Raw genomic sequence first — 23,238 nt, forward strand, 5'->3', positions numbered from 1 at the left:
CAGAATAACTTAACCACAAAAGCCAGATCAATCCAATACAGTTTATTCACATTGCTAAAAAGAAGCAGAACAAAGGTTTTACTGAGGATTAATTAAGGGATTCTTTTAAAGAAGTGGAATTTAACTCAGAGAAAAGGAAAAGAACCCATGACTGTGAGAAAAACCTCCATTCACTATCATGGTTATTTCAGGGCTATTGTAGCTTAAATGTGTCATATGAAAAAGCTCCAAATCTCCAAACGCAGTAATTTGCTGGCTATGGCAAATACTTGGAGAGCACAAGCCCTCCCTGTCTTGTGTAATTGCCTAACAAAACTTTCTGCTGTACTTTTTTACAAGCAAAAGCAGTGAAGTTATGGGCAAAGACTGCAAGACTAAACACATTCATATTTGTAGCAAGAATGTTTTATCTGGTTTAATCTTAGCCAAACTCTTTTGGATTTATTATCAAAGATGTCCCCACCCTATGAGCTCAGCTACAGACATGCTACGGCCTTTCTTGTACCTGTGCAAAGTAAATCCACAGGCAATAAATACATTTTTTGGTGCAAGATTCAGAACAAAGATCTAGATTCTAGATGATTGTCTATGACCGAGCATCCCCTTCTGTGTTACAAAGAGACAACACTAAACTGTAGATGGGTTCAGCAAGGCTAGAATTTCCACGCTGCTTTCATAATCCATACAACATGAGCAATTATTTCAAGCATCAAGTGCCATAGATATTTTCAGACATTACACTTAGTAGTATGCTGAACGTGGAAGTGAGTAACTTGCTTTGAATAACTCTCTCAGTGATGTGATATACACAACATGAAGCCCTTCCACCCAGTATAATTGAATGCTTCAAGGAAATTTCTATAAGGGGTAGGAATGGATGGTGGATCTGGGGAACTGTCACACACTCCTAAAAAACTGAACAAAGTAAGAAGTGACCAAAAGCTGTTTTTGAAAAATGGGGCATTTATCCATGTTAAATGGTGCAAGTAGATACAATCTTATTTATAAAGTGAATATCTACTTCCCAAGAGTGGTGCCAGGAATCTGGCCACAAAGTGTGGGAGTAAGATACAAACCCAGGGCCACACCTAGTTCGTTTTAAGCCTTATGGAGAGAGAAAAAGATATACATCATCATCATCATCATCACAGTTCATTCATGGTTGACAGGAAGGGGGCCTATATGGATTGTATGTTGTGTGGGAATATCTATGTGTTCCCTTCCTGTAGCCATCCCTGCTGAATGTAGACAACCAGAGAATGGGCAGCTGATCAATTCCTTGTCTCAAGCAACATTTTAAAAAATGGTTTGCAAGGGCCGATCTACATTGCCACATAATGTCTGACAGTAATCACATTACCCTGAGGTACCCAAGCAACATCCCATGCTAATGTAATATAACCCAGGATAAACCTGTTACCCTGGGTTTATCCTGGGTTAAAAAAACACAGCAGCAGATTCTGGATCTTCCAAGAAGTCCTGAACCTTTGCCGGTGTTGTGGTTGTGGAGACTGCTATCTGGGATTATCATGTACAATCTCTGATGGCAGTCTCCACAGCAGTCCCACACTCCCTGGGTTCTTTGGTTTTGGGGTGAAATGAGATATAGAGAACAGAGAATGGCACTGGTCATGCCCTCCCACACTGACACAGGTAGGTGTATGCCCGTGCCACTAATAGCCTCTAAATGCAGTACAAATCTGCATTTTAATGCCAGTTTGTGTCACATTTTGGCCAGTGTGGAAGTGCCCTAAATATAGACAGTTCATCACAAATTTTCCCTTGTAGGAAGGATAGAATTGTTGGCCTATGGCCTTCGACTGGGAAGAAACTGTAAATAAAATAAAACCTGACTTTTTATAAATCTGAGGATTTCAAACCTCTAAACACGGCCCTGCCTTTGTGTAATATTGGGATAAAGCTACTCAGCATAGCCTATTTTGCTTTTCACCTTACTAATTCCTAAATAGGGTATAATTGTGTTCTAGTTCCAGTATGGTGACTGAGGAAGAAGATGAGCAGATTGCTCCCATTACTGATTTTGTATTACCATTTTTGTGCCCATCAACATTTCACAAAATGAACTGCCACAAACGTAGCCAAGCAACATCAGAATGTTATTAATGAGGAAAACCAGGCAATTTAGAAGAGGCTACAGCATCTTGCTTTGCCCTGACTCTATTGGGAAAGAAAAGATTTTCATCCTCCTCTTCCTCTCTCCTGTGTTCAATGAATCCCAATGACTTTTGTTGCTGTGAACTCAGTTTATTGCAATGGAAAGAAGCTGAAAACAAAGGAAGAAATGGGGAGAGGTGAAAGAAATTAGGACATTTTAAAGGTATCTGAAAAAGTGAGATGACAAAGGATTCATCAGGACTATCCCTGCCATATAGGGACAGTTGGAAGGTATGAATGTTTTAGATTCCTCCCATTTCAACACGTTTCTCTGAAGGAAAGATAAGAAGATATGTACTGAAACAACACTGCCTTTCTCTCATGCTATCTCCAAAAATTGTAGCCCTTCAAATCTTGTCAGTTTTTTCTCAGTGCCACTTACTGTGTAAAAGGTCAGCTGTAATTTCAGCAGGGTCTTGCATGTGTTCAATTCAAGGTTGCACTCCTCTGAAAGAGCAACTTTGCCAGCTGAATTGTGCTACATCGCTGCTTGGACTCTGGAATACTTGGACTCTGACTATTTCACGAGGTAGCCCACTGCAGTGTTGAAATCTTGCTCTCTCTTTTTTCATTATTTGGAAATGCTAAAATTAACACTGGAAGCAAACGTACAGGCTGTCTGCTGCACCAAGTAAATTGTGTAATGCCACATTGCCTAAGAAGAAAAAAATTCCCGTTATTGAAACAGTCATTTGGAAGAAGAGGTGTGCGTCTCAAAGTTCCTCAGGCCAGACAGAACTACTGGCCAGAAAAATGAAGCTATAGTCTTTTTTATTTGGGCTTTGATCAGGGTAAAGCTGATCTGGAAGAGCTTTATCAAAAACCTTGCCTGCCAAACACATTGGATGTACTGACCATTGAACATTTGAATGTAAAAGAAATGGATGAGTAAATTGCTTCATGTTTAACTGCTACATCTTTAGCAAAGACTTAGGACCTTTTTACACAGGCCCAAACCCCGTGATAGGTAATGGGCTTACCTGAGGCAACCAAATGACACCTCAGGTAAACCCAGATTAATCCAAAGTAAACTGGGTTTTCCCAGTTACTTCATATTAATAAAACACCTCAACAGATCTGGACCTTACTCTTGTTTTCGTGTCAGGAGCAACCGGAGTTGCTTCTGGAGTGAGAGAATTGGCCGTCTGCAAGGACGTTGCCCAGGGGATGCCCGGATGTTTTGATGTTTTACCATCCTTGTGGGAGGCTTCTCTCATGTCCCCGCATGGAGCTGGAGCTGGTAGAAGGAGCTCATCCGTGCTCTCCCCGGGTGGGATTCGAACCTGGCAGCTTTTAGGTCAACAACCCAACCTTCAAGTCACAAGGCTTTTATCCCCTAGGCCAGCGGAGGCTCCTACTAAAAGGTTTTACTAAAAGGTCTAGATCTGTTGAGGTGCTGGACTTGTGGGGATTGACTCCTGGGACCACATTTCGCTATTGCGGGGGTCAATCCCCAGCTATCCTGATTCTTCAGGCTCCTGGAGCCTGAAGGGGCTGGAGGGCGTACATCCTCTCCCCTCCCCTAGCTCTCCATTTCCCACTCCCCCTAAAAAAAATCTACTGGAGGGGCCTGGCACTAACGCATGCTCCTCTACAAAGTCATACTGATGCTTGAAAATGACACATCAAGAGGGGGGAGGGGGAGGATCCCTCTTCCTCACCTCCTGCATTGCCAGCAGACCTTTCCAATAAGTTTTTGAGGGGAATGGAGGGATGGCATCTAATCACCCTCTGAAGGAAAGTCCAGGGTTATGGGAGGGGATGGGAACTGAAACCCGGGAGGAAGCGGGTTTTATTTAAGCCTAGAAAGGTTTTTAGAGATAGACTCTGTGGTCAAATAGGTCTATATGGTGTATATGTATCTTTCACCTCTCCCCATTTCTCTTTTTGTTTTCACTTTCTTTCCATTTCATAGCATGGAAGCCATGGCTCACCAGAATGCAATCAATGTGATTGAAACAAGATATAAAATGGCATCTCATCCAAACTGTGGAAGAAACAGTAGCCTTATGATAGTTGGGTCCTAGAAGTTCTGCTGATGCAAGAGGGAGCATGAGGTTTACTGGCAAAGAAGTCCAGGAACAGTCAGTGTAGTCTCCTTAGAAGTAAACACTTCCTAGAGAACATAGACCACTTGTGAGTAAGACATTAGACTGCAGCTAAGAGACATGCCGGTAGGCAAAAATGGGCTGAGTCAGAATATGGTGTTTTGTTAATCCTGTTTTCTCCTACAAATGGAACCAGGAGAAAAATGTAGTTGTAGGCCATCTCACACAGTGAGATTCTTTCCTGATGTCATCATCTGCCTATTTCTCCTTCAGTTCTTTATTTAATCAATAGACCTTTACCTTGTATTCTACAAAAGTTGGCTCTTGTGTTTCCACATTCGGGCATCTGGAGAGTGCTTTGTCTATTCTTCAGCTAGTATATTTCCCTTCTTCCTACAATTGCCTTCTGTCAGCTGCTGTACTCCCAGAATTCTGTTTCCATTGCAAGCATGACTTTTCAACACACATTACAGCAAAAGAAGCTTAGAGATATTGTAATAGGAAGTGATGGCAAGCACCTTCCTCCAGTTCAAAATGTTCTCAAACTGCAAGTCACAAGCTCTTCAGTCTTACAACTTCATCAGATGCAATTTTATCTGTGTCTTCTCCCCATTTGTCTACACTGCCAAAATGCAGTCACACAAAGCCCATCACATGACGCAAGGCAATTTCCAGCAAGACTCTGCAGGGCTCAAATTTCAACAATGTAGAGAAACAGAGCCCAGACTACCTTTTAAGGAATCAGGTGTTACCCAACTGCAAATGGCACAAAGCAGGGGAAAGACAGACCTCTACAGGAAAAGGACATGGGATGGAAGAAGATGGACCTCAACAGGAGGGAACCGAGTAAGACAGTTCCTTCCACTGTCCCCCACTTTCCCTTGGCTCATCTGATGAGGTTTTTAGTTTTGTGCTACAGAATCAGTAACCAAGCTTTAAAGATTAAAAGTGAGGTTGGGCATGAAAGATCAAAGAATATAAATCACTTCTGTAGGACCTACATCTGCATGGGCAAATAAGCAGCTATGATTCATTCTATATTTTTCTTACTGGTAGGATCTCCAGAAGTCAAATTTTACACTGCATAGTCTTCTAAGCAGAGACTTAGCAGGCATAGATCACAATTCTCCCAACCATTAAAAGTGATACTGTATTGCTATTTAATTTATACAAATTATTAGTAAATCTGACTTATTTATTTATTTATTTATTTATATCCCGCTATTCTCCCCCATTGGGGATTCAAAATGGCTGACAACAAGGTATACAACATACAGGTACATTAGGGCAAAAAAGAAATAGACATAGTCAATAATAACAATTAAAACATAATAAGACAATTAAACCATAATAAAACACATTACAGATCAAAAAAACACCAGCACTTTAGGTATAGTTAAAAATGAAATTAACAAACTGAAGCCATTATCCTTCCCACTACCACTTGTCCATAAGGTATTGCACAGAAAATTTCAGCCCCAGATGTTACTATGGTGCATATCACTCTTTTATTAATCTTAATTAAAGGCCTGAAAAATTAGTAGGGAGGAGGCCATTCTGATGTCTTTCAGAAGGAAGTTCTAGAGCTGTGGAGCAACCACCAAGAAGGCCCTCTCTCTCGTTCCCACCAATTGTATTTGCGACAGTGGTGAGACCAAGAGAAGGGCCTTTCCTGTTGATCTCAGGGTTTGTGCAGGTTCATAGAGGGAGATGCGGTCTTTTAAATAGACTGGGCCTGGGTCATCTAGAGCCTTATAGGTTAAGACCAGCACTTTGACTTGTGCTCCAAAGCTGACTGGTAGCCAGTGTAGTTGTTTTAGTATGGGGGTAGTTCTTTCTCTGTAACCAGTCCATTAGCAATCTGGCTGCTGACCTCTGAACCAGCTGGAGCTTCCAAATGCTCTTTTGAGGCAGGCCCATGTAGAGTGTGTTGCGGTAGTCTAAACAGGATGTAACCAAAGCATGTACCACCATAGCCAAATCAGGGTTTTCAAGGTACAGGTGCAGCTGGTACACAAGCTTTAACTGTGCAAAGGCCCTCCCGGCCACTGTCGACACCTAGGCCTCCAGGGTCAGTGATGAGTTCAGAAGGACCCCCAAGCTGTGGACCTACATCTTCAGGGGGAGTGTAACCCCTTCTAACACAGATTGTAGCCCACAGGAACCCTGATCTTCCTTATGACTGACCAGGAGTACCACTGTCTTGTCAGAATTCAATTTCAATTTGTTCATCCTCATCCAGTCCATCACAGCTGGCAGGCACAGGTTCAGGGTCAGGACGGCTTCCTTGGCTTTTGGTGGAAAGGAGTTATAAAGTTGAGTGTTGTCTGCATACAGATGGCACCAAACCCCGAAACTCCAGATGATCTCTCCCAGTGGTTTCATGTAGATATTAAATAACATGGGGGAAAATACTGAACCCTGAGGGACCCCAAAGGACAAAGGCCATGGGATTGAACAGGAGTCCCCAGCACCACCTTCTGGACCCAACCCTTCAGGAATGAATGGAGCCACTGCAAAACAGTGCCCCCTAATCCCATTGCTGAGAGGCGGCCCAAGAGGATAACCTGGTTGATGGTATTGAAAGCTGCTGAGAGGTCCAAAAGAACCAACAGGGACACATTCCCCATCTAGTTCTCTGCGTAAATCATCCACGAAGGTGACCAAAGCCATCTCGGTCCCATAGAAAGGTCTGAAACCAGACTGCGATGGGTCTAGATAATCTCATCCAGGAAATCCTGGAATTGCGAAGCCAGTACATGTTCCAGAACCTTGCTCAAAAAGAGGAGGTTTGAAACTGATCAGTAATTGTACATCACAGAGAGGTCTAAAAATAGTTTTTTAAGAAATGGTTTCTACAATATGTGTATAGTATCTATGCATTATAATAAGTATGCAAACATGTTCAGATTTGTACTATTGTTCTGGTGGTGTACTTCTTTACTTCTCTCTCATCCTTTTTGGGTTTTTTGGGGGGTGCAATGCATAGCCGGCAACCCTATATATGGATATCTTGATTCTAAGCCATATGCACATTTGGATACAGTATATATACAGCCTATCAAGGAGAGGAGTCAATATTCTTAAGGGAAATCTGTCTCAAGTTTCATTTCATGGTTTCAGGAAATGAATTTTCATAGAAAAGTCCATGCCTTATTTGGAATGTATCTATCATTCATGCTTTCTCATTTTCAAGTGCAATATAAAGTGAAGTTTTCTCTTGTGCTAACATCACACTACATCATAAGATCTCTAGTCTTATGATTTCTGCAACAACAAATATTTTGTTCAGTTGCAGTCAGCCAGGAAACCACTCATGTTTCAGAAAGCATGACTAGAATCCAGATTGAGCTTTGTATTAATGCAAAAAAGATATCAAAACTTCTGGTTATAACAAATTGGACAAAAACAATTAATTTCATTAAGAAATCCCAGTTTACCAATTAGTATTCTAGATCACAAACCAGAGTTCTCTGTAACCTTAGTGTTCTGAAATAACACTAAGGGGTTAGTGTTAGGGGTTTCATGAGAGATTGTGATTTGGGGAAAAACCTCTCTCTCTTTTAACTGTAGATATAATTTTATGCAGGAGTTCCCTGAAATTTATTTCAAGGGTTTCTCTAGGCCAGTGGTGGCGAACCTATGACACGTGTGCAGCACCCTCTCTCTTGGCACACCTAGTAAAATACCATTGTTCCTTCTGTTGGGAAATGTGAGAACAAGAGTAACAGCGGCACTTTTTAAAAATATGCCTGTAAAAGTTTGCCAGCTTCTGAACTGACAGCTGTAAGTGTCCTTTTAACAGTGATTTGATCTACATTAGTTAACAAGAGATAATATTTAGCTCCAGGTCATGAAAAACAACACTGCATATCTGCCAAAATAACAGAGGAAAAACAGATTGGGCCATGTAGCATTGTTTTCTTTCTTTCTTTTTCCTAGCCAAATGGTGTTCTGATTTCTGTGGCATTTCAAATAAATAAGACATTTTAAAAGGTCATTTGAAAACAGCTGAACAGAATTCTCCTTTATTACATTTCCAAATGAGTGTTCAAGAAGGCACATGTGCACTTCTCTTTGTATATGCACTTAATCAAAAACACTTTTATTGTTTAAAAATTATATATGTTAGAAAATTGGGAGTGAACTCTTAAAACAAGATTCTGACTTCTCATTTGTCTGGACTGATGTACTTTTCCTAATAGTGATGTTGAAATTTCTACTAATCACCGAGTCCTGAGATGCATAGGACTCATGGTGTAAAAGAGGGGATAAACATAGTTTTTGTTACATGCTTATAGCCTGAGTCCTAAACACAATCATTACAGAACAAGATCCACAGCTCACAGTTATTTCTGAGTAAACATGAATGGGACATCATCATCCATGTATAATGTATATTTTATTAGGTATTAGTTGGGTCTTCGCCACCAGGTGGATATTTTCTGGAATCCTTGTTGGCACTAAATACTGTCAGCTGTCCAGTGGCATGAAAGACTCAATTTGTGCTAGTGACCTTGTCTGATACTTTCTGCATTCATCTGACAGTTTGAATCTAGGAAACAATACTATGCTGGGAACAAACTGTGGGAGTTAATTTTCCTATATCCCTAGCCTCTTTGCTCAGTTCTCATAGCTGATGGGGAAGGGATTGAAGGACTTAGAAAATTCCTAGGGAGGATAACTTTTTAGGAATGTGTTAAGTCCTCCAAAATAACTTTGTGGTACTTACTGGTGAAACAGAATCATAGAATAATAGAGTTGGGAGAGACCACATGGATCATCTAGACCAGTGGATCTCAACCTGTGGGCCTCCAGGCGTTTTGGCCCACAACTCCCAGAAATCCCAGCCAGTTTAACAGCTGTTAGACTTTCTGCAAGATGAAGCCCAAAGCATTTGGAGACTCATAGGTTAAGAACCACTGATGTAGACCAACCCGCTGCCATGCAGGAAAAGCACAATCAAAGCACCCCTGACAGAAGTCATTAGTTTCAATCAAGTTTGCTATTATTCACAGTTTCCTGTTGCTATGGTAAGCTCAGGAACATATCCCTTGTAGATCTGGTGTGCGATACTGTATAACTATTTGCACTTGCAAAAACAGAAACAGAGCACAAATTTGGAAAGGAAAATTATTAAATGCAGACTGTGCAAGGTTATAGTATGGCCAGTCTATTAAATCATTATTACCAGTTTAATCAGTATACTAGCCACATTAAAATCAGCTTAGGCGAACATATATGTATTCTTTCTGAACTGATCTTTTTACAATCCATCACAGTCTGGGCATGACAAACATGGTCACTCAAATAAGTATTTTGCATGCTTTGTAAATCAACATGAGCACGTGTCAAGGTGAGAAACATAATCATTAACAGAGGGAAGAATGTGGCATTTCATCCCTTATCAGAGCACAGTGATAATGTAGCTAATATAGGGGCTTTATATATAGGAAAAGGCTGTTTGTGTGTCTTTCAATAAGATCATTAAAGACATCTCTGTAGCAAATCAAGTATAACATAAAGCAAATAACCAACTGTACTTCCACAAACAAAAGAGGGAAACAAATCAATAAATAAATATATTCTTGGGTACACCTTACTTGGTTTCTTTGTACAGAACTTTCTTATCCAAAGTGACCTTGGAAGTAAAAGAAAGACACTACTCATGCAGAGAATATTAGGTTGACAGACCGAGTGTGTGTGTGAGTGTGTGTGTGTGTGTGTGTATGTATGTATGTATATGTATGTATGTGTGTGTATGTATGTATATGTGTATACACACACACACACACACACAGACTCAGTTTCTCACAGCATTTTATAAACAGAGAGATGTGAGCTTAGATAATAACTCAACATTTTCTCTTCCTTCCTGCTCCTCTGGCATGAAAAACCCATCAGGTACATATGGGAAACCCTTAAAATATATGTGGGATAATCAGTGTCACTTTTTTTGTCTTATTGTCCTTCAGTCCAAGGCTGCCAATGATAATCTGCACAATATTAACCCTTTTACAACCTTACATCCATGCTATTCATGGAGATGTTCACTGCTGGCTTTGACACAAATATCAAACAGGAGTTGAAATAGTATTTGAGCTTCAAAAAGAAAGAAAGGGTGAACACTGGATCTGGAACTGGCAAAGAGAAATGGCTTGAGTCTGCTTAGCACAAGGTCATCCATTAAAGCCAGGTTACACAAGACTTCATTTTTATTTCTCTAATTCTGATATAAATATAGTATCAAGTCTCAGTATCAAAGAAAGGTCCAAAATATAACTCTCACCCCCTTCTCTGTAGCTTTAATCTACTCTGTTAAGTAATAAGGCTACCTACACTTGAATGTCCAGGTCCCAAATAAAAAAAATAGGTTACTGGTATATTTAAAAGTAATGCATAGTTCCCTTCTATGAATTACTTTTAAAGTCTCAATTTTTCCTTGAAGTTGGAGAATGATTAAAAAATGTCCAGATTATTAATATTACATAACACATTTCATTATCACTTTTAGTAAAATATACTTTTCACTTGCTTTCCTTTATTCTTTATTCCTGCAGTTTAACAGTCACTTCAAACTTTCCACCTTGGGTAATAGCAAATATTATTAGGTTTGCTCATCACCTTGACAGAGATGTTCTGTATACATTTAAAAAGCCCAGTGCAGTAAGTGTAACTTCTGCACCTTAATCCCCTTGCCTATCCTCCCAAAACCATAAAATCTGTCCTAGATTAGACTGGAGGCCTATTTGTCCCAATATTTTGTTTCTACAGTGGTCAGACAAATATCTATCAGAGGCCCACCTACAGGAAATAGGACCAATAGGAACCTCCTATTTGTGTGCTTTAGCAACTGGTTTACAGAGGCATGCTGAAAATGTACTATATAGTTATCATGACAGACTGCCATTGTTAAATGTTGGAATTTGTTTAATCCCCATTCAACCATCCATGTCAGCAGCCTTGAATACATAATGATAATGATGATGATGATGATGATTATTATTATTATTATTATTATTATTATTATTTCTAACCCGCGCCTCTCTCCCCGAAGGGACTCAGGGCAGCTTCCAAATATAACACAAACCATGGCAAACATTTAGTGCCGTTAGATCAAATACATTCAAATACATTATAAAACATTTACACATAAACATTCCACTATTTAATTCCGTGTTGTGTGAAAAAGAACTTGGACTTCCAAAATTCTACTTAATTTGGTAACCTGGGTTCTAATATTATGAGAGAACAAAATAATTTTATCTGCTTTTTCCATATTATGCAGAACTTTATACATCACTCCTTAGCTTGGTTTTTTTTTTCCTGTTCTAAAAAGCCCCAGACATTCTAATTTTAAAAGAGATTCTCCAGCCCTCTTGATCATTTTTGTCTTCGCCTTTTCAACACATTTTTCATCTCAACAATAATCAGCACATTCTCCAGCCTTTTGTTGATGTATTTCTGGGCTTCTCTAGGTCCTCCAGTGCAATTCCATGGCTCAAATATAGTCAAAATATTGAATTTGCTATTGTCTACAGTTTCAATTATCCAGTTGGGGATCTTGGAACATATCTTCCATGGAAGCAGGAGCCATCACACGACACATGTCAGGCCCCACCCACACTCCTCCCAAAGTGGGGTACAAGCACCGAAAGGTGCTTTCTCCATCATTACAGGGAAGAAAGTGTAGTTTTGGGTACTCCAATACAGCTACCCACACCTTCCTCCCCTTTCCCCCATATGATTGGGGGAAAGGCAGTGGGGCAACACATGTTGCTGCCCATTTCCCCATCTGATGGGGACAAGGTAACAAAACACCTCGTCCCATCCCCACCATATAATGGGGAAAGAGGAAGGGTGCACAGGGCACTATAAGTCATGTCGGATGCCTTCCTTTTGGCTGGCAATAGTCGGCATAATGGCACAGCCCAAAGGGGCCATGTGAAGTGGTCCCTAGTTCACTTTTTGTCCCAGGACTTCAGGTTAAAACACATATTCTCTCACACCTTTTTATCTTGACAACAAGTTTCCAAAATAAACTCACCTGGGAGCTAGCGCCTTCATGGCCAAACAGGAATTGAGTCTGAGTCTCCCCTGACCATGTCCATCACTCTAAGCTAGTAGTGAGAAACATGCACTCATCCAGAAGCTGTTGGATTGCAATTTGTAGCACCTACATGAAATCTGGGAGCTGCAGTTGAAAAACGTATGTAGGTCTGTGTGATTTTCTCCTCTGTCCTACAATTAAAATTTAGGTGCCATAATACATATCCACATAAGCATTGTTCAGCTAAGTGTCATGGCACTTAGACATAATTATATTCACACTATACAAGTAGTGAGTAAAGTTTCTTTTGCCATTTCAGAGTACCCATGCAGGTTATTAGGGCTGTCAGACCAAGCCCAATTAAATGAAAAGAATGTTGTTGGCATGTTCCCAGTTTGCAGAGGCAGTGCGGAAACAATTGTCTGCAAACCTGTCTCAAGTGGCCTCAGAAATGTTAAGACTGATCTTAGCTCTGAATGTCATAAGCATTTCAGCTGCCTCTGGAGTGGTCAGATTCACTGTCTGATATATAAGCTAATATTTTTAGGAGGTGTCATGCAAGAAAACTGGCATAGATGGTTTATGAGTAGTGGACTTTGCTGTTTAATAGGTATTATAACATTTTACCTAACTGGCTGTAACACAGACTTATGAGATGATCTAATAATAAATGTTTTTATTGCAATAACCCTCAGAAAAAGTTGTATGTGTGCAAGGAGCATTTGAGGACATCAAGATATCAGTAATGGCAGATACATTTTGTACACAAACCATTAATCAATGTGATACAGCTGAGTACCTTGATTCAGAGGGCACATACAGGAATCTTATATATCAAGCACTACCATAACATGAATTTTGAAAACTAGATCTCAGGTGTTATGAAGAAAACAAAAAACTCAGTTACTTGCCCGAATGAAAAATAGATTGCAGCTCACAGGACTGACTCTACTATTAGACAGTGAACAATAATTTTAGGCCAAAGATGCTGGGGGATTGCAGGAATCCTTTTGCTTTCTTCCCAAACCTCCCAAGTGTTTCCATGTCTTGGAGAACAAAGCTCTCCCTTAAATTGGCTACTGTTGTCTACACCAGATAGTATCTCATTGCCAGTAAATGAAGGAAGATCCAATTGGCAGTCCAGACAATGTCTACGTATACAACATGGAGGAGGGCATCATCTTGCCCTTTACCTCAGACAGCAGAATGCCTTTGTCAAACCCTGCTAGCCTAGATCCAGTTTTAATATCTATATAGTTTCAAGATTTGTGGTCTATGTCTAAGTCTTATACTAGGACTCTGGGAAACCAGGGTTCAATTCTCCAATCAGCCATGGTATGTGATTTTGGAAAAGGCATATTATCTCATGATAATCTTTCCAAGAAAAACCCTGTGATACAACCAAAACATCATACAACCAAATTCAAGGCATATAACAACAACAAATAGGCTTATGACATTTCCAGAATCATCAGCTCCATGCTTCACTAAGTACTACGGTTCCATGTGCCTGGCCTACACATTAAGCAGCCAAATGTAGGACTCTGATGGTAGCATTCCAACTATATTTAGGCTTCAGGTGAGAGATCACATTTCTATAATATTCTATAATATAATATATAATAATCTGCCTCCTAGTAGAAATATATGACAGTTAAGAGTAATAAAATGTCTTCATGTTTTGGTTGTATTTATATGTTTTATTATTCTATGACTGAACTGCATTAAGAGGCTTTGTTTTGAAAGATTTCAAGGAAATGTATAAAATAAAAAGAAATAAAATGACATGAAATAAAATATTCAATTGCTAAAAGAAAAGCATAGTGTAACCTTACCTTCCTGCAAAGGAAGCAACCTTAAAATACGAACAGGTTCCAAATGCTAGCAAGACTGCTCTCTGAAACTCAGACCTTATAATACTAATGTGTATATACGTTGTTGCCTTTTCTTCATTTTCTTCAGATAAAGACTGATTAAATTCCACCTGTTTTCATCCCTCTTTCTATAAGCTGAAGGTTTATTCTCTGCTTATTAACTTTTTTATATACCACAATTGTTGTTAACTGCTGTCAAATCAGTTTTAACTGAAAATGACCCTATGAATGCAGGACTTCCATGTTACCCTACCATCAGCAACTCTGCTCAGGTCTTGAGACTTAGGGCCGTGATTCCTTGCGACTCAGGGCCATTTAAAAATCATGCTTTGGTGCACATTTAAGTCCCCACACACCCCACCCAAACCCAAGCTTTCCCGGAAGGGTGCCAAGATGCCACCCCAAAGCCCTTCAAAACAACCCTTAAAACTTAAAAAAAAACTTACCTGGCTGCCATTAAGATGATCCTTGCACTATTCTGGTTCATAGAAATGACGTGCCAGGAGACCCGGGAGGAGGGGGGGAGGGGAGAAGAAAATTGCTCTTCTCTTCCTCTATAGTTTTTTCTACACACCAGGAAGTTACAAGGACCACCTTAATGATTGTCTGGTAAGTTTTTTTTTAAGTTTTGAGGCTTGTTTTGGGGGCTGGGGGGAGTGATTGCTATCCTGCACCTTTGGGCTCCAGGAGTCCAAAAGATGTGAGATGGCTGTGGGGATTCACCCCAGGTAGTTCTGATTGGTCCTGGAACTACCTGGGGGTGAGCCCCCACAGACCCAATACCCGATTAGACCTGGGCCTTTCAGGAAGGCCCAGATCTAATGGAGTATTTGATGAATTCGGAATAACCAAGGTTATTCTGAATTAATTCATTTTTACTGGGTGCATCGTTTGGATATCCCAGTAAAAACCAAGACAGATCCCGCTTTTGGGCCTCTCTGGATGGGCCCTGAGTCTGCCCATTTAGGCATTATATCGCAAACATATGTTGGACAAAGGAGTACACCAAAAAACTTCAGAAGAAAATCTGATGGAGCTAAGAAAGGCCAAAGTCAGCCTTTCTTATGAAAATGTTCTGCTAATGTGAGGTGGGGGGAAAGTGTGTGTTGTTTCCATTCTAAAGAAATGCATATGAAAATTATGAGTTTCTGCAGTTGATTACAATGTTAATGAAATATCTGGAAGAGTTGGGAAGTGCTAGTAAATACTTTACCCATACAGGTTAGAACATATCCTTGACCAGAGTGATGCAAATGGGAGTGTCACATTGAGGGATAAACTTTGATTCTTGAAAGCTCTCGGCTCATGAGTACATCCACAGCATTTGTACTCTGCCATGGAACAAGTGCATGGGTCTCAATCCCCATTATAAAAATCTAATTAGTAATCCTTCACACAATGTCATTCTGCGAATGAATGAGATAATATTTTGCACAATGCTGCATGTTAGTTATAGAAAATAATCCTGTAGCACCTTAAAAATTAACAGATCAGTTATAGCTTGAAACAGAAAACTAGGGGCTTCATCAGTCTAACACAGAGTTTCTCAAACTGCTCCTCCAGATGTTTTGTCAGCTCTCACAATTCCTAACAGCTGGTAAGCTGGCTTGGAATTGAAAAGCCTGAGCCTTCCAGACCACTCCATCAGATGGATAAAGTGTTATGTAGTATTTCAGACATTTGTGTATTCATACAGTACATGTTGTTGTGGGTATATAATTTTGGGGACTGGTGGAAATGAAATGCAAAGGTTACTGTTAGTGGCAATTATAACAAGGGCTATGGTGCCATTCACAAAACTGTCATTTATACCATAGACATCCTGGCATTTTGTTGTTTTTATGTGTTTTTAAGTTCACTCTGACCTACAACAACAGAACCATGGGGGTCATCAACATTCATTTAGGGGAGATATGTGGTTGCCTTCCTCTACAGATGAATGGCTGAGCAGGGATCTGAACAATTTCTTTTCCATTGCTCTACACTTGTTCTCTCCTGAGCTGTAGATAAATCTATTAACACATGTTGTGTGATAAGAAATTATGAGCTTTATCTTGCTTTAGTCCTCTGGAGACAGATTGTATTTTTCACTGACTGTCACCTATAAAGTACAGCTCCCAGGATTCCCTAGTATTGAATCATGAAATTCAAATGGTGTCAAACTGCATTGATTCTACAGTGTTAGATGCACCCCTAGATACTATCTGACAGTTTGTTACTTGTCTCACCCACAGTGAAGACTTAGTTTTCTTATTCTGCCATATCTCTTAGAAGATAAAACCATCTTCTCACTCTTTGCAATTATCATTTGTTAATAGTCCCTCACTGCCAGGCAAGATAAGAATGGGAGTTGGTGTCCTTGACCTAAAACAAGCAACTCTCTAATTTCCAGGGTTGTAATATGATAAACGTTGAAAAAGTTAGTCTGAGGTTTTGCAGTAGCTTCAAATATTACCTGCCCCATTGTGAAAACTAGAATAAAAAGAAGCTCTTCATGCAATAATGAAGAAAGAATATTGCAATCAGGTTGCAATGCCTCATGGGCCTTGTAGTCCTGCTCCCAGTGCCACCGTGGCTGACGAAGATGAAAACATGGGGTTTTTGCCGGCTCAGCAAGAGCCGGAATCTTTCCAGATGCCTGATGTTGATGTTTTTGTCCAAGAACCCATTAAAACAGACCTTGAGCAGTTCTCACCCCCTTTTGTTAGGAGACAATCCTATACCGCGGGCAGGGGAGAGAAGGAGCAGATTCTGAGGAGTTTGAGACTTGCAGCTAAACAAGACACTGATTAGCCATGTTCCCCTGGGAAAATCTAGGGAGTCTCACATCTGGAGAGAGTTGTGTTTCGTTTCCTGTTCTCTAGGGAAAGAGAACGCTGGACACCTGCTTGGCAGGAAAACGAGACCCAGTTAAATGTGCCTGGCACGGTAGGTTCCGTGCGGAGTCAACAGAGCAGCTTCAGGAGTGAATTCATGTTTCCAGCCTAGTGTGGACTTGCCAAGTCCGCAAACCCAGTCTCCTTGCTTTGCCTAATCAAGTATTCAAGAATCGCCTTGCCTTGTTCCTAGCCACAGACCTTGTTCATAGAATCAAGTTTTGTTTCCAGCCTTGTTGTGGAATTACCTTGGACCTTGAAAGACTCTAGACATTTCCCCACACTATTGCTTGGCAATAGTGTGTGTTTCGGTGTGTTGGATTCTGCTTTGAACTCTAATATCATTTATTGGACAAAACATTTCTGGACTATATTTGACCTCATCTGATAGGTCTGCTTCTGGACTATATTTTCTACTTGTTTTTATTATTCTTATATATTTCCTTAATGAAGATATTAGATAGTTATTGGCCTCTGTGTTCGGTTCTTAGTGCTCCGTTGCCTTGAGCGTGACACAGGTTGTAAACTTTATAGGAGAGGGGAGGTCTTTAAGAAGCATTATGAGATTCCAAGAGCTAGCATTTGATAATATTTTAATGATTTCAAAAACTGTCAGGCAATAAACCTGTAAGTTAAGACAGCATTAGGACTAGAAGCAAATTAGTAGTGTTTGGGCAAAGCTTAATGCCTGGTGAGGATTCTGAGAATTAAAGTCCAAGGAAGTTACATTTCCAAACTCTGAATCTGGAATAACTCAATAAAAAGTCTGCTTCCAGATTTATCACATTTCACAAGAAAGGGTATTTTCAAGGTCATCTCCTTGAGGGAGAGATCCAATACATTCAAATTAAATTAATGGAATTGTAGTTTGTTCTGACAGCCAGGAAAAGGATCTTTGTGTTATGGAAAAAGAGTCAGAGAAAATAAATAACTGTGGAAAAGGCAGGTGAATGTAGAAATGAAGACTTTCAAAATTATGCTGCTTTTTAAATAAATGTATGGTACCACCTTACTTGAAAACACTGCATAAGTTGTTGATCATTTGTTGATGTGTTCCTTCAGACCATTTCCAGCTTACACCAACCCAAAAGTAAAATTATGGTTGTTTTTTTTCAGGACAACATTTGTTTAGAGGACATTTGTCATTGCCTTTCCCTAAACCTACAGTGTAGAATGAATGCAGTTTGCAACCATTGCACCTGTTGTAGTTCAATGGGAATAGGCCCCAGCACTATTGGGCACAGAGCTTAACACCTTGTAAAACTAGAACCCCATGATTCCAAAGCATTGTCATAGCAGTTAAAGTGGTGTCAAACTGTATTATTTCTGCATTTTTTAATCTATTGCTTCCAAATCACTGATTAGGATTAATGGACACGTGGATAGAAGTTCCTATAGTGAACATACATATTGCACTTTGCCTAGTACTGGCCTGAAGGCTGCCACTGTGGGGGTACAAAGTATAAAGGTTAGAAGGAATTGCCGCCAAAGTTAGAGGCTATCAAAGCAGAGGCCCAGGGCTGAAGCACTTCCATCAACAGAGAACTTGCCAGAATTGCAAAATACTTTGGGACACCAAACACACACTTGGGAAACTTTTCTGATTGGCACTAAACTCAGACAGTACACATGGGCCAGCAGGGCAGAGGGTGAGGCAAGCAAGGAAGCATAACCCCACTTTCCATATCTTGTGCAGAGGTTGCAAAAAACAAAACGAGAAAGAACTTTAAAACTTTCCACTCTTTGGCACAAAAATGAAGTACGTGATACATAACATTATAATGATGCCAGGAAAGCAGTTACTTAAAACTGTCAGGGAGGGGAGGGAAATCGCCAAAAAGATTCCCCTTTCATTTGAGATAATTGAGACATTAAAATACTTATCTAATATACGAAAGAGGAGGCTAATTCATGCTAAATAGATATTAGGTTGACATGATCTTTGTTCCCAAATCTAACCAGAATTCTTTGCATATTGTGCAAAATACTTGCTAATTTAGGAATTGTCTGTCTGTCTCTTTGTTTTGGCCCCTGGCTAGGCTTGGAAAGAACATTTTAAAAAATTAAGATAATTGGAAAAAACATGTTTCTCAAATATCAAGAATATTTGATGAAAAGAACCATGGCCTGAACTGAATCTTCACAGTTCGGGACACATTGTACACAAAATTCTCATTTGCACAGAAAACAGCACCTTTTTTGCCATTTTCAGCAAAACAATTCCATAATAGAAAATGGTCTTTTTAAAAAATCACTGTTTTATTTAAGCAAGCTTTTAACAAAAATGCTGTGTGGATACTGTCATAAAAGAACAGCTAATTGATGGTTATTTAAGTTGTAATTATTGTATTTCTACTGTTGCAGAAAGAGAGTGAGAGAGTGTCAGAAATAGAGTGGTGAGACTGAAAAAAAGTCGACTACTAAAGCTTGAACTACTAAAATTCCCTCTGCAATTAAAGTACAGAGTACTGTCCACTTGTTCATGTAGTCACCTTGTTTGTGAGATCCACTGTTTTAAGCACCAAAGTATTTTAACTGTCCTTGAGTATATACACTTTAAGAACATAAGAAGAGCTATGCTGGATTAGGCAAAAAGTTTATCTAGGCCAGCATCCTGTTTCATAATATCTAACAATGCAAACACAAAAGTGCCCACTAGTGTGAGTTCCCCCAGCAATGGGCAGAAAGAAGTCTGAGTACTATTTGAAATACAACTTGACTGGAGGCTAGTTACAAAGATATTATAAATTCTACTGAAAGTGGTAGGAAAATTGTGTGTTTTATTAATTGCTTTGAACCAATCAGACAGGCTTCAAATATTATAGGGAATCTGTATGTTCTTACACATAAATTACTCATAGAAAAAAAACCATGGTATGAAGCATTCCTAAATAAATCCCTATACTGAACAGAATAAAACAATGTCTGCTTTGCTTTTAAAAAAGAAAACCCTTTAACTACCACACGTCAGAGCTTAAGAAAGTCACTTTTTAACTGAAACTCACAGAATGCCCATTCCTCAGATCCTGAAAATGTCACCTTTCAGTCTACAACTCCAAAAACTTCCAGTTACTATCAATATTGGCTGGAGATTTGGGGAGCTGTTGTATAAAATAGTCACATTTCCAAATTCTGCCATTCCCAGTAGTCCAAATCAATTCACTGGGTTGAAGATTTTGATCTCTTTGTAGTCCAAATGGTCAAATTACAAACTAAGCAATTACTGTCAACCCAAAAATAGACCTTCTCATCCATATTTTGTGACAACTGTGATGCAACAAATCATAAAGATCTCACTACACTTTTTTGTTTTGTTACATGATTAATAATAGTCCAACGGAAATGGCTGAACCTCCTCTTAAGTGAAGCCTTATATATAAGCTTCTTTTCAACATTGTTTCCTTTTATTAATTTTATCAATGATGTCAAGGATTTTCGATTTTTCTCTGCAGTCATATTTGGATCAATGGAAAGATGCTTTAGACGTATAGTAAATTTATTGTTATTTTCTCATGCTGCGAACCTATAAACCTAAAACTTCAGAAAAACATGGAAAACCTTACTCAACAAATGGGGGACTAATATACATTGCCTGGTGAGTCTCTTGTTTGTTATGTTAAAAAGAAAGCTACATATGCACCAAGTCTCTTTTACTACACCCTATTGACAAGTAGAATCATTCACCATACTATACTGTGTGAAAATATGGCAATTTCAGTTAAGAGACATCATCCTATCTGCTCAATAGCAAACACAGAACTGCTGCCAGTGCTACTGAACATGTTTGTTTCTACTATGGATAAAAACATGTTTGTCTTACTTCCCCATATGGAGTGCAGTAGGTTTCAGGCTGGACAAGTCCACAGGTAGAGGAGGCTTTCAAGTGATGGATTCTTCCAATAAGGAGATCTCGGACAGGTGGATAACATGCCCCATGTAAGCAGGCATTCTGTGCAAGCAATAGCTGTGGGGAGACTGGGAGATGGGAACAAGAAGTGAACTTTAATTGTGTCATTAAATAAGTCAAAAGATAATCACAAAAGCCACCACTAGCATGGTGTTTAAGCACTTGACTATGAGTCCAGAGACTTGGGTTCAACTCCCTGCTCAGCTAATGAAACCCATGGGATGATGTTGGGCAAATCACACAATCTCAATCCCAAAAAATGTCATGATAGGTTTGTCCTAGTGTTTCCTTGAAACAGAAACAACTTAAGGCACACAACAACAAAATCCCAGTAGCCTCATAGAAATGATTAGATACAATGTGGGAGGTAGTGTAGTTCAGTTGATCTAAAAATTAGGAAGTTTTATGTTCAAGGTAGATTTAGGACTACCTTGCTATTTAGGATGCGGTCCTACACAATGAAGTAGGCACTCTTTTTCTGTTCTGAAAAACTGCATTTCCTGTGTAGTCGAAAGCTTTCATGGCCAGGATCACTGCATTCCCTCTTGGTCTCTAGCAGCTGGTGGCTCTTTATGCCACTGGGTGGTGAATTTAGATTGTATGTTTGACAAATTAATGATCTGACAGCCCCTCTAAGAAATTACCAATTTTAGTCTAAACTTTAAAGGCATTATCCACAAAGTTGAATCCCATCTCCAAAAGGAACACCTTGGATAATCCCTTTGAACATGTAAGCTATGTAGGTCCACCCCTGGGTAGAGCCAATAAATACTTGGTGTTGTAGGTTATATTAAAGAAGATGAAACTGAAAAACCCACCTGTGAGTATTCTTTGCCTAAGAAAACCCTATGAAATTCAGAGGGTCATCAGAAATTGGAAGTCAGCTTAAAGGCACATACACAGCATAGTACTGGAAAAATGCTAAGCATTAGCCTATTTCTGACACCTACCATGACCATCACCAGGTTGCATTTTAAGTAGGTTCTGCAAGTTTTTCATATTGTTATCCATTACTGAAATTAACTGTCTGTCATTTTAAGTCAGTTTTTAAAAAAGATTATATGCAAGCTGATTTGGAAAATACAATTTAGCTTGAACTTTCCCACTCACAATAAATAATTGGAACAAAATCAATACAAAATTACTTGATTTTTTTTTAAAGATACCTGCTTATGGAACACTTACCTAGGACAAAAAGCAATATCTTCCACATGATGATGAGATTCCACAAAACTCAAAATTCTGCTGAGATGAAAACAAAACATAAATTTAATATCACTTGGATTATGGCATGACAAAAAAAATGACGCATCAGTCTTGTAATTCCTGTAATCTCATACCATTTCACTATTTTTTGAGTAACCTAAAAGTGCCATAAATAAGTATATACAGTAATTGAGTTCTGCGCTATACTGAACTGAAGGTTCCAGGTGACAGTAAACAGCTGGAAATCAAAGCATGTCTCATTGATGTCCCCTTGACCTTATGGCTTTCCATTGTGAGCATTGCTTTAGAAAAAAAGCCCAATTGTGTGAGCAACAAGGGATGTGCTATGGGCAGAAATGTCCCCTTCAATTAATTAAATAGGGACATTTATTACTGAAGCGAATCGGTTTCTGCTATATTAGAATATAGTGATGTTCTTTAAGATGTTCTCCCCTTTTCAACATCAGAAACTAAATACTTTGGCAAACGCCATTACTGACTATGCAGATGCAAACACTGTAACAAGACTAGTAGTGAGGGGTTTGCGTGCCAAGACTGCACAGTGTTGCATTCCAACACAAATTCTGTTTAATGCACAGTGTTATTTAATGCACAGAAGGATAGCAGGCACGTTGCTGAGGAGGCTGTGGGTCTGATTTGGGGGGGGGGGGGGATTGGGTGTTTTAAAATGTATTTTAATTGTATGTATTGTATTTTTGACCTAACAGACACAATACTGTTTAGTTGTTTTTTAATTTACTTTGTATTTATCAATGTTTATGACTGTTAGCTGCCAGGAGTCCCCTCAGGGAAGAAAGTGGAGTATAAATAAAGTTAATAATAATATAATTCACATGGCTCACTGTTATAGTTGACCCTCTGTACACACAGATTCCACGTCAAGAAATTTGCCCATCCATAGCTTGAAAATTCAAAAAGCTAACTTTGTGTCATTTTACATAAGGGACACCATTTTACTCTACAATTACATATAATGGGATGGGACTTGAGCATGCACAAATGCACTCCTCAGCAACAGGCCAAAGTTGATTCTTCTCAATTCACCATTTACTCATTTCTTTTGCTCAACATCTTTGTATAA

The 23,238-nt window shown here is 39.3% G+C and overlaps 1 protein-coding gene across 7 annotated transcripts in view; it reads right to left on the minus strand.

Annotated features, from left to right (window-relative positions):
- lamb3 (laminin subunit beta 3) overlaps nt 1-23,238 on the minus strand; it is a 90,876-nt gene that overhangs the window by 58,912 nt on the left and 8,726 nt on the right. For 3 of the 7 annotated variants that reach the window (XM_062978638.1, XM_008109815.3, XM_008109817.3), the window contains 2 exons: nt 22,116-22,172; nt 20,844-20,998 (listed from right to left, as the gene is read on the minus strand). In XM_062978638.1, the coding sequence (XP_062834708.1) occupies nt 20,844-20,998; nt 22,116-22,143 (183 nt within the window). In that variant the 5' untranslated portion in view covers nt 22,144-22,172. Of the gene's footprint in view, nt 1-2,557; nt 3,093-20,843; nt 20,999-22,115; nt 22,176-23,238 lie in introns of those variants that run through there. The other 4 variants (XM_016993335.2, XM_008109816.3, XM_008109818.3 and 1 more) reach the window with 2 other exon arrangements.

The sequence above is a fragment of the Anolis carolinensis genome, chromosome 4 (genome assembly GCF_035594765.1).
Source record: "Anolis carolinensis isolate JA03-04 chromosome 4, rAnoCar3.1.pri, whole genome shotgun sequence".
Lineage (NCBI taxonomy): Eukaryota > Metazoa > Chordata > Lepidosauria > Squamata > Dactyloidae > Anolis > Anolis carolinensis.